Consider the following 12,247-nt stretch of genomic DNA (forward strand, 5'->3'; position numbering starts at 1 on the left):
ATGCATTCTCGCTTCGACCGCCGTATAAGCCCCATATAAAATTGATTCCTAAGTACCCCGCATTCGTGTCGGCCGCCTCCCGCCTCGCCTCGCCTGGTGTCGTGTCTCTTAACACCTACGTCGGTCTTCGCTCCTGGCGATTCTTGTTATAAGCGAATAATATCGGGAACACCGCGCCGGATCGGCAGCACAACGCCGCCATATTCGCTCGCGATCGCGACCGCCGTTGCTCGATTCGAACAATTCAAACGAGCGCGTACTTTACGTTGGCGACATCTGACGATTTTTAAGCGCGACCGGTTCGCGGCGTGAGGGAGAAGGATGGAGAGAGGATGTTGTTAGGCGGAAGATTGAACTTTCGCGAAGTGTTATGAATTGTTGCGAATCTTCACTTATCACGAATACGCCGAGCACGAGATCTCCTCCTCCTTTTGTATCTCCGGTTCAGCGTAAAGATGCGTAAGCGGGTAAAACTTGAGCTACAAACGAGCTAACTGAGGTCTCATTCTGCAATGTATCGAGAACGTGTAAAAGAGCGTTTTGTCGAGATTCTCGATTGTGTGATTGATCGATCGGTTCGCTTCAATTTGGCCGCTGGTTACGTGCTTCTCTTCGGGTTCTGCTACTACCGCGGAAGATCCGAGACGCGCCGCTGCACTTGAGCACTTTGAACTTTTCGAACGTAGGTCTTGTAACAAATCGCAGCGGGCCCACGATCGCGCGCAGCACGCCCCCTGGGGTCCAATCTAAATCAATGGGCTTGTGGGTAATCGCATAATAATTACGTAGGACCCCCTCTACCGCCCATCTGTCGCGACCGGCGGGGTGTTCAACCCTCGGAAGGAGCAGTAGGCATCACCACCACGGCGATACACTCGATGAACGTGTCCCAGCAGGTCCCATTGTCGATGGTCATCGTTCGGAATGTCGCGGAGAGTACCCCCTCAACAGTCCCTACTCTTTCCAAACTGCAGACGCGATCGCGATACGATTCGTCAACTGCGATATCCGTATTTCAATCTTTAGCTCACTAATTGCGCCGATCGTTCTCCTATGCGTTGAAATCAAGGAGATACCGTGCTATTAGTAGACGTTGGTGAGATGTGTCGATAATTAATTGCAAATCGGACACGTAGTACTTAAACGAGCAATTTTTTAAAAGCCTATTTATTAAAAAAAAATATATATATCTTATGTGTATTTTTATAGGTCACAGTTTCCGGACATTATAATCTAATTGTTTCATTACAGTGCTTTTTCTCTTATAAAACGACACAAGATTCTTTCCCTTTTTCTCTCTTTTTCATAGAAATATCCTGAAATTTCACACTTTGTTAAGCGATATGATTTATTACTGCAATTTTGCACGCTATAATTTATCTAACATAACTCTTATGCAAAACCTTGTTGTTGTACCTTTCAAGTTATATCTTTACTTAGTATAATGTAAAAAATACTGCTGCCTTCAGGATATTACAATTCTTTCAGGATTGCAAAATGGGAGAAATATTCTTAATTGGTTTATGGATTAGCCTATTAGTGTCATGCACAAATAGTATTCGTGGGCCGCATCATCCTAAAAGTACTCTTTCCCATCATCATTATACGCCGCGAAACAAAGTCAAATTAACAGAGGATTCCGAGCTCCTTCATGATGTCACGTGAGTGGTCGATGAAGCGATTAATAAACTAATTAATAAGTTTACAAATAAATTCTGGTTTAAGTAAGTTTATAAATAATGTATAATATAAATAATTTATATGAATTTATTAGACACTTGAAAGAAGACCTGGGTCCGTTGGCCAATCAACTTGACTTTTCAAAAATGACTGACCAAGAAATAGAGTTTCACTATTTTAAGTATGTTAGAAAATCAAAGTTATTTTCTCGCTTATTTTCAATAAATTATATCAGACTAGTTTGTAATATATCTGCAATTTATAGAGTCCATGATTTCGACAATAATATAAAGTTAGACGGCTTAGAGATTCTTCATGCTGTACAACATACCTTACACGAGAAGGAACTTGAAGACGATGACGATAATAAGAAAGATAAGCACGACTTGCCGTCGATCGTAGGTATGTTTGATAAAAATCAATGATTACATTAAAAAAAGATGCGAAAGAATATATATTGCCGACACACTTTTATACAAACGCAATAAAAATATTTTTAATTACTTTAGGCCTGATAGACAGAGCGTTGGACCAAGACGATGTGAATAACGATGGATATTTGGAGTACGTCGAATATGTAATAGGCAAAAAAAGGAATCAAAATGCGCAAGAGAAACGCAGCAAATTCGAAATCGGAATAAAATAAAAATTTCCATTAACTGAAATACAAATAAAACTTACATTACGTATTATCATTGTAAATGTATGTTCACGCGTACACACATCATTCAGTCGGCATATAAGTAAAATTTATATTATATATGTACATTATGTATACGTGTATATGTACGTACATACACGCACGTACATACACGCATAGATAAGGAACTTTATGCATATATATATCAAATTTTATTATTTTTGATGTCTTATTTGCAGTATATACTAAAATATTGTTTGTCGAATGTAAATGAAAAGAGCAACGAACACGCAACGTATTCTTAGACAATAGATTCAAATAGATAGATTTAGCCTACATGTGTTACTTCTACCGTTTCAATAATTCCTTTTTGGTTATCGAATTCTTTTTATTCTTCTTACTCGCGCTATTACGTCGAGGAATGTCCGTTATAAGAAGACCCTTTTCCCAAAGATCTTTCGCTATTTGGATCTGTAAAGTATTAATTATATTAACCGTGAAGCATATTATATAACACAAACAGCATTAAATATGAAGTATCGGTGTTTTTTACTTTGTACTCTTCATACTCAATCGGCAAATCCCTCACACGTATAAATTTAGGGTAGCATCTTATTATTTCCTTAACGGCAGCAACGAAATCTTCGTCGACTTCTAAAAATTGCAGTTCATATTCATGATATTCCTTAGAATTTTCAGTGGAGTAATATATCCGAAATATACCATCCTCTTCTTTCATCAACCTAACAATACCAATAATAATTATATATCACCTCGTCTCGAACAATTTGCACTTATGTGCATTTTTCGCGTTAAATTATGATCTTTGAGTAAAATACCTTATGCAATGCGACCTTATTAAACGTATCATCGTATCAGATTCTATTTGCACACAACGTTTAACATTCCCGTTTTGAGTCATGATATCACCGTCTCGGGCTACTGAACATTGTTGTTCTTCCAAGGTGAGAGCAGGCGGTAGAAAATCGTGAATGTGACTCTTGGCCATCAGATCAGCCGCGCTATCTACATCGATGTAGTCTATCAATAAACCAAAAAAAGTCTTGATCTTTTCCTCGAAAATTTTCCTGGCTTGTCCGTTGCTCGTAGAATGCGCAGTACCAACATATTTTAAATAATCCAAAGGCAGTCCTGTGCGAAAATTATAGTTGCTTTCGGCCGCTCGCTTCAAAGTTAGCGGAAGCAGCTTCTCGAGAAAGTCGTACCAACTATTCTTCTGATATACACTCAGTGTAATGTGCAAACTGTGAGTATCGTCGGCGGTTTCAGCCTGGTGAATGGTTCCTCGTGGAAAATATAGCAAATCCCCAGCCTGAAGGATCGTGTCCAGTATGGGCTCTCCGATTTCCGACTCGTCAAAGTTTCTCGAGGAGTACCTCGCTAAGTAACTTTTGTTAGGAGGCCTGTACAGTCGCCACCTTTTCTTGCCTTCGACTTGTAACACAAACGCTTCTATGTCGTCGTAATGAGGCGCGAAACCTTGACTACCGGGTGGTGTGAGGTATAGATTGGAGCCAACAAAGCAGCCGAAATATTCTTGGAGGGTAGCTGAGAAAAATATTACACCATTAAAATTATGTAACAACATATGACTAATAAAAACCAGCCAAAAAGTGAATGATTATTAAATAGTGATTTTACCATTTAACATGTATATTTTGTGTATAAACGTTTGAGGATTCAACATTCTCACAGAACATTTATTCATATAATAGTCCCAAACAGCATTAGGAACAGCACGACCAGTTGGATTGTAAGTTTCTCTCACTCCATTGGTATAAGAGGTAATATCAATATTTTTGGTAAAAAGAACATTCTTTTCCCTCAATATTTCATCCAATAAAGGTGTTGACACAAGGCTTAAGTAATAAGAAGGTTTGTTTCTTTGTATATGTACTGGACGCTTCTCAAAATTATTCCTGATTAAAATAAAAAAAAGATTTAATTTTGATTAATGAATAATATATGAATACAAAATATGGGCATTTACTTTTGATGTCTTTAACTTACATAAGAAAATCTTCTACTTTAAAGGGATATATCAACCACTCAAATATGTTTGTACTCTCTTTGATAGGATTAAAATGATGGTGATTTATTTTACTTTTACAGTCCTTTTCATTATTTAATTGTTTCTTCTTGGTATTTTTTATTGATAGTTGAGTTTTGTCCAAATCTTTTTTATTTTTCTTTTTATTTTTTGTAGATCTTAAGTTCCTGATGACATTATTTTTTCTGAATTTCCCAGCAACGTTGAAAGTACATTTACCATTAACCTGATTCTTTTTGGTTGTCACTTGCTTTCCATTCTTTTTCACTTCAAGGTTTGGATTAGGTGCTACGATTTTTTGTGACAAATGTTGCTGCTTTAATTTCTTAGAAACATTCGACAATTGCTCTGCTTTACGTTTCTGCATTGCATAAGCGGACATTGGTTCAGTATCTTGACGCATCTGTAATCAATATTAAATCATAAATGCTTGGGTTCGCCAAATAAATTAGATTCATAACAAGTTTTTAAATCTCAAGTTCAAATAATTAAGAACTTGTCAAATAAGCCGGTAAAAAGAGGTTATAAATGCTTACATTTAAGTTGTATCAATACCATCCACAGCTGTCACAAATAGCGGATATCAATAATCTAAGTAAATAATTGAGTTGTGAAATTGCAGTTTTACTTGAACAAAAATCTACAACGTATACTACCAGTATTTATATTAATTCTTTTTTTAAACTTTACGCGTCTCAGCACGTGGAACAACACGAGGTTTAACCGCCTAAACTGAACTTTCTACACTGGTGCAATATAGCAGGTGTAGACCTCACTCGATAGCGCCTGCAAAATTTCAATTTCTACTTCATCAGTACAGTTTATTCGTAACCTAAAAATAAGCTATAAATATTAACAAAGATGCAAATATTACAAATAAATAAATATATAGAACTGAAGGACCTTTCCTGTCATGAAAAATAACCAAAATTCCAAGAAAATCGTATCTACAAGTTCTAAATTGAAATTTCATCGGTGCTAACAATTTTTTCTTGTTTTAGAAAAAGGCAGGTCTCACGTTACAATATTTTCATTTTCATACAAATTAGAAAATCAAGTGGCACCGTATGGCTTATTTTTTACTACTATTTTTAATTTTTTGCAATATTCAGTTACAGAATGTTTGGTATGTTCTTCCGAGACCGGTGAAAAAGGAAAATAGATGGGATACATTTTGTGTGTACAGAGAGAGAGAGAGAGAGAGAGAGAGAGAGAGAGAGAGAGAGAGAGAGAGAGAGAGAGAGAGAGAGAGAGAGAGAGAGAGAGAGAGAGAGAGAGAAAGAGAGACAGAGAGACACAACAGATCAGATATTAAATTTTTTGACGTTTATTTGATGTAATTTTTCGAGTTCATTAAATCTAGGACATTCATATAATAAATCTTATGTGGCTTGTTTCCTCTTGCTTTTTTTAGTTTCGTCTAAAAAATCTATACATAACTAATCGAAAAATCGAAATAAAGATAACCCGTACGCCGAATTTAAGCACTAAGTGTGGTCGACATGGAGCTGCTGCATTACATTAGACACACATAATGTTCAAGAGACTGACGGGGTCTTCACTGACTTTCCTCTGTTATCATATTTTGTTTAATGCAGATGTGAGATGTGTGTATACATGTATATATATGTATATACATATACATATATATACGTACAGTTTATATACAACGAGAGCGAAAGTGTTGCTAAGAAAAACGTTGCACTTTGCATCTTTTTTTTTTATTATTATACACGAGGAATCTTTGAGCAATCTTGCCATATATATCGCGCCAAGATTACGGATTATTTGCATTAGATTATTGTACATCCCCTTTTCTCTGCGCATACCAGTGAGTCGATTTTATCATCGATGTTTTCTCCCCCTCCTTTCCCTCTTTTTGCCCTTTTAATCACATTGAAAGTTGCATTTTGTGTTCAATTATCTCGCTATTAATTAATACACTCCAATTGACTAAGACGAGTTAACGTTATCGTAACATCTTCGAGATTTTTCGTTTTTCTTTTTTTTTTTCTTCAATATATTTTACAAAAGTCTCTCTACTTATATTATTCTGATTTGTATTGTTATTGTTATGCTGTCGTTATGCTCCGTGTTAACCGGTGAGTCTCATGTTCATCAAATTCAGTTTCTCGTTCACATTTTCAACGTTCGCAAGTCATCACGTCGACGGTACGCAACGGAAGAATTGTCCGAGAGTGAAAAATCAACTCCGATCAACGATTTCTTTTTGCTGTGTAAATTACTTTGCTGTTTGCCTTAGATTATGCTTACGATTATAACGTAGCCAAAGAGAAAGAACGCCGTTAACGCTAACCGGGCTTGGTGTCCAAGGTGATTAGATACATCGTACATCTTATTTGCAATTCGAATTCGCTTGATTCGTGTTTGTGTGTCGATATTATTTCTCTGTTCACGGACACGGTGAACAGCATCGAGTCGGTCGGAAAGTTCGGTTCGCTCATATTAAACTACAATTAACGTTAAATTAAAATTAATTCCTCTATTGTACCGGCCACACGTCTGCGACAAAGGTATGCGAATATACATGTATATGCCGGTATATTGGTCGAAGGACATAGGCAACGACGGCGATCATTCGGTCCATCAACAATTAGTTCCCGTTGAATGCGATCGAGTGAAATTTCAGACTCAGAAGTCGAGCCGAACTTCTTTGACCGATCCAAAATACACGCGCGCGCGCACGCACGCACGCGCCTATCGGCAAGAGATCGATCGAGTATCGAAATATACATACGTTTTCACGGGGAAAATCCTTCGCATTCACCGTCGACCGTCGCTTCTGAAGCGCGCCATGAGCGATTGATATTAATCGATCGATATGAGACGGTCTCTCGATGTGCTATCGACGATTTTAACGACGTATGCAATTTCAAAGAATACAAAGGGTTTAAAAAAGAGATGAAAGACTTCGTTTCGATATCTCCAGCTCTTTCAGAATGTCTCGCTTTTCTTTTTCCCTGGTTTGAGTAAATAAACGAGCCTCACCTTACAGAGAGATTTGCGGAGAGGCGGAATATACAAATCGAGAATATCGAGCGTTGATATTCAATCGTCGCGAGTCGTCTGTGCATTGAGGGAGTGCGATAACGAACATCGATAAGAAATACCGTTTGAAGATGATCACTCTAGACGCAAAATTATTGACGCTCGCGCGACGTCAACTTTCCTCGAGATTCTACCCCGGAATCCCGGTGGTGTTCGTTGACCTTTTTGATTGCTGCGAGCGAACGTTAATTAACGCTACATACTATATACACGAATTGATACGCTCGATTTTTCTTCTTTCCTCCTCACTCCTTTACGCGAGAGTTTTTCTTTCGTCCCTTAATCCCGTAGAATGATACACAAATAGAACGAGATACACAAGTGTCGCTTACAATCAACCGGCAGAATACGAATCCCTGCGTCGGGAGAGGCTAAGGAAAGCCACTTTCGATATCGTAACTTTGCTAGCACTCGACGTAGCGCGAAAATTCCACGACACCGATTTCCGAAACGCGCAAAAGATCGACTTCGCGATTCTGTCCCGCGCTTCTCTAAATCCGCATCGAAATCGTCGGCCCGGCTCGCCGGAACGCGAACATGTTCCCTTGAAAGCGCTGAAGTTGTTTAGAGCAAGAAATTTTTTTTTTTTCCAAATACGTAATGTAAGACGATTATTGTGCGAACGATCGAGGAGGGTACATTCATTTATCGCGACACGACGCGCGCGTGACGAGACACTGCGTGAAAGATCTTCGAAACGACACGTCCAGTAAGTAATAAAGATAAAGCGCAGTAGAAGTGATATAACGATAATTACAATTACAAGTGAGAACGACATCGATCAATCGATCGAAGTTAGTCGATCAACATGTCACGTCGGCGAGCGTTTGTCCAAAAAGTGATTTCCTCCATTTCGACACTCATTTCTCTTTTCTTCTTTCCTAATCCGATCGTTTATGCGAATTTTTATAAAACTGACTCGTTTTGCGCATGATTATTATACTTTGGAAACTCAATATGCGGTTCAATTTTGGAAGTGCGATCAACAGTTGGAAAGAAGTCACAGCACACACCGTTTGAAAGTTACGTGGTTATTAGGTGCTTGCGAAAGCTCGTCGAATTTCTCGCTCACATTTCTCTTATCAATAATAACGAAATCGTCCTCGAAGCATCTGACATCGTTATCCATCCTTTTTCGCAAAACAGCTTATCTTTGATGTCATCATGAGTCAATGAAATTTGATGAACTTTTTTTGCCAGCACCTGATATATAATACTATCTCACAATGTGATATTGTAATACTATCTTTTCAATCTCAACATCGACGCCGTTCAATTTGTAATTAAAATGAATTAAACGGCGTATCTGATTGTGCCGCGACTGCTTCCGACCTCTCATCTCGCCGCAGATTTCTGACAATCAACGTGACATTGTCATCGATTATTTAGTGCAAATAACATTCACACATACATTGTGCTTGGCTTGTGCAATTGTTCGACTCAAGAACAGTGATGGTTTGATAGCATCGATCTCGCACGAAAGTTCGTTATTCCTAATCTCGGGACCGTCGTGTCAACGAAAAACCGTAATTACGTAACGACACACATACATACACACACGCGCGCGCACACACACACACACACACTATCGAATTTTGTTAATTAATCCAAAGTTAATTTATAAATACTCCGAAGTTATAAATACTTCAAAGTCCGATATTTATAAATATGTGTGTATACACACATACATGCAGACACACACACACACGCGCGCGCGCGCACACACACCCACATGAAACAATTCACGTAAAATAATTCAGCAAATTGATTCGACAGATTTATAGCTTGATCTTATTGCTTAAACAACAGTTCAATGTTTTCAAGGGAGCTGCATATCGCGATGAAATTTTTTCCTACAGACGAAGACGCCAAGGAGCCTCGAACTGAAAGAAGAAAATATCCGACTGAATATTGTCGGGTATAGTCGCTTTTTCGTGAGATATTTTCTACCGTTTTCAACAGCTACGCGGATGTAAATCCGAGTGTTGTCGTTTAATCGCCCCACCCTGTACACACGATTGTATGTGCCTCTGTATATACCTGCGTGTGTATATATATATAATGTGTATATAGATATATATTATTATCCCTATAACTAATAACCTTCTTTTCTTCTCCCCGGCATTTTTCAATATATAATAAGACCTCCAACACAGATATAATTAAGTTTATACTTCAGCTTTATACTTTATACTTTCAGCGCGCCGGCCAGTCGATTCCTTAAATATGTTCTTGATGCGTTAGGAAAAACTCGCATTCACCCTTTAACTCGCAACTCACCCCTTAACAAGTATACTATACATTTAAGGTTTACTTGATTGCTTAATGAATTAATTATTATCGACCGCGCCTCGACACGTATCAATGTTCGGCTGACGATGATTTCGGCGCGATAGTTTCGTGCACATTTTCTCATTCACTCTCTCTTCCTCTCTCATACACACACACTCTCTCTCTCTCTTTTCCAACTTACTCAAGTTCTCGCTCGCTATAATTCCTTTTTAGAATTTCAGAAGATGCTTGGATTCAATCTTATTGTTTGCACGAATACGCGCGGACAAGGCGCCAGGCACTTGTAGATACAGATAGCAAGTTGTTTCCTTTATTTCTTGTTTCTCTCGTCGATGGGCTTCCGAATTGCTCAATATGTCGCTCTCTCTCTCTCTCTCTCTCTCTCTCTCTCTCTCTCTCTCTCTCTCTCTCTCTCTCTCTTTCTCTGGGCCTCGTATTTACGCACTAATTGCATACGTGAACGTTTGTCCATTTCAATTGAGACCGCAATGTTTGCGTGACAATAGTCCGATTGAAATTTTTAGGAAGGGGGACTAAGGAAAATTTTAAATATAAATTCAATCTTAATCCCTCCTCAAAATTGAAAGATTACTTAGAACGATTTGAGAAATTACACGCTCAGATTTATTTTCTGAAGTTTTCGAGAAAGTCGGGCGACTGTTGCGCCAAACTCCTCGATTGATTTTCTTTCTCTCTCTTTTTCTCTCTTTCCTCCTCCCTAAGTTTCCAAAAATTTCGGCTACTTTTGATTAACTGACTGGTGGAAACGGACTGTGGAAATTTCTTCATGAACGATGAATACTCTCTCCTTTATTCTCCGTCGTTTTCGACGCGCAGGGTAACGCAAGGGAACGGTTAATCCCCGCTTTTCCATTCCGATATTAAAATTGAAATACTATGTTGATCCACAATGTTTCGATGTTCCACCGATACTTTTACTATTAACGATCAAATGCGAAATATTCGTTGATCTCTAACGAAAGAAATTGATTAATTATGTTTCATTGACGTCTCTTTCGACGGGACGGTGAGAGATGCATCGTTCGCTCGCTCGCTCGATTTTTGTCGTGCGAATCGCTCGAAAAACGTCGCGACAGCTACGTCTAGTTACTTCATGAACCGATTACAGTGATTCACAAAACGGCTTAAATGTAAATAACCGTCCTACGGTCACTTATTTCCTCTTCCACTTCTTTCGCTTCTCCTTGATAATCAACGGCGTTAATTAGTGCTTATGCGACGTCCTGGCGCACGTTTTACACACTTCGAAAGTGATACATCGGTGGAGTTTTAAAGCCTGACGAAATCGTACTTCAAACGTGCGGCAACTTTTGGAAAGGAAGATTCACGGGGGGGGAGGCGAGGGGAGGGAAATTTCGAGATCGCTGATAAAGCGCGATATTGTCGAAGTAACACGCCATAGGCAAGAGAGATAAGAGGGAAAGCGCGCGCGATTTCTCAGCTGGATCAAAACTCGGCTGACAACAATGACAACGACCATTCCTCTAATTTCGCCAATTAAATTCCAGTCGACTTAAGCCTATAAAGCGTTACTTGTACATCACTAATTACTATTAATTGGATTACGTTACTGGATCACTATTGCGGTCGTTACCGATTTTCACTACCGTTAACATCGTTACCGTTGAAACGAACAAATCATCTCGCGTTACCTCAAAACAGGCTCGTCACCCGTGAAACTAACTCATTGGTCGGTACAGCATGATATAATTCATATGCACGCTGTGAAAAAATGAAATGGACGCGGCAGCATTATCCTACAGGTCTCTCTTAAAGGCTACGTTTAATACTAAATAAAGCAGTATTCTGTACATCTGATACTTTGCATTCATCATTTCCATAAATATTCAAATATTTGCCTGCATATGGTGATACCGTATTCACTACTGTTTTAATGTTAAACCTCGCAATTTGTGTGTCACATTAGCTATTGGGATGCTATTATTGATCGCTCATCAGTTCGACGCTGGCACTCTTAAAGCTGATCTTTCGAAATCTATCGCGAGCGTAACGTGTCGCACGCGGCTTAAGCGATAGCAAACTTACAATAATATTATTTTTCGACCTTTTCGAGAAGCTATACCCTTAATGTTTGTGTCCACTGTTGTATGTCGATAAACAGCACCGAGCATCGTGCAAATTCGAAAGGACTTTGGTATTTTCCACTTTCGATTCGTATATTCGTTCACTCATTATGCGTGTCCAAATGTAAACGAAATAATGCGAAAATACTTATTAAAGAGATTTACTCGATAAATTTTTATGTGCTTACTTGATGTAACTCGTAACTCTCTAAAACTCGTTTAATTATCTTCACAAATTACATCGCAGAATCGGTATTTGATGTATATGTCGACTCGCTAATAAAAACTAAAACTCTCCACTTTTGTCTTTCTCAATTCTCAGAGTTAGTCGACCTAATACGGCTGCAATATTTTTCAATTTAGCAACATTCTTAATAATCTACTCGTTTT

General features: G+C 38.5%; 2 protein-coding genes across 2 annotated transcripts in view; one reads left to right on the forward strand and one right to left on the reverse strand.

The window, feature by feature from the left end:
• The window catches only part of LOC105181655 (multiple coagulation factor deficiency protein 2 homolog), a 4,156-nt gene extending 1,498 nt beyond the window's left edge, over window positions 1-2,658 (forward strand). Inside the window, exons 2-5 of the mRNA XM_011138559.2 lie at window positions 1,489-1,661; window positions 1,775-1,861; window positions 1,946-2,082; window positions 2,190-2,658. Of these exons, the coding sequence (XP_011136861.1) occupies window positions 1,489-1,661; window positions 1,775-1,861; window positions 1,946-2,082; window positions 2,190-2,326 (534 nt within the window). The 3' untranslated portion in view covers window positions 2,327-2,658. The remainder of the gene's footprint in view (window positions 1-1,488; window positions 1,662-1,774; window positions 1,862-1,945; window positions 2,083-2,189) is intronic.
• Window positions 2,520-5,225, reverse strand: NO66 (Bifunctional lysine-specific demethylase and histidyl-hydroxylase NO66). Its single transcript, XM_011138557.3, has 6 exons — window positions 4,928-5,225; window positions 4,352-4,794; window positions 3,983-4,260; window positions 3,160-3,889; window positions 2,874-3,063; window positions 2,520-2,791 (listed from the first exon to the last, which is right to left on the reverse strand). The coding sequence occupies exons 2-6, from the start codon at window positions 4,792-4,794 to the stop codon at window positions 2,669-2,671; spliced, it is 1,764 nt and encodes a 587-aa protein (XP_011136859.1). The 5' UTR covers window positions 4,928-5,225; the 3' UTR covers window positions 2,520-2,668.
• Window positions 5,226-12,247: the final 7,022 nt, after the last annotated feature.

This window comes from Harpegnathos saltator, unplaced genomic scaffold (genome assembly GCF_003227715.2).
Source record: "Harpegnathos saltator strain DR-91 unplaced genomic scaffold, Hsal_v8.6 scaffold8, whole genome shotgun sequence".
Classification (NCBI taxonomy): Eukaryota; Metazoa; Arthropoda; class Insecta; order Hymenoptera; family Formicidae; genus Harpegnathos; species Harpegnathos saltator.

Coding starts and splice junctions, on each gene's coding strand:
- NO66 (XM_011138557.3), bottom strand. CDS start 4,794: ATGCGTCAAGATACTGAACCAATGTCCGCTTATGCAATGCAGAAACGT. Junction 4,261..4,351: donor AAAGTAGAAGATTTTCTTAT/GTAAGTTAAAGA, acceptor TATTTTAATCAG/GAATAATTTTGAGAAGCGTC. Junction 3,064..3,159: donor ATAAGGTCGCATTGCATAAG/GTATTTTACTCA, acceptor TGGTATTGTTAG/GTTGATGAAAGAAGAGGATG.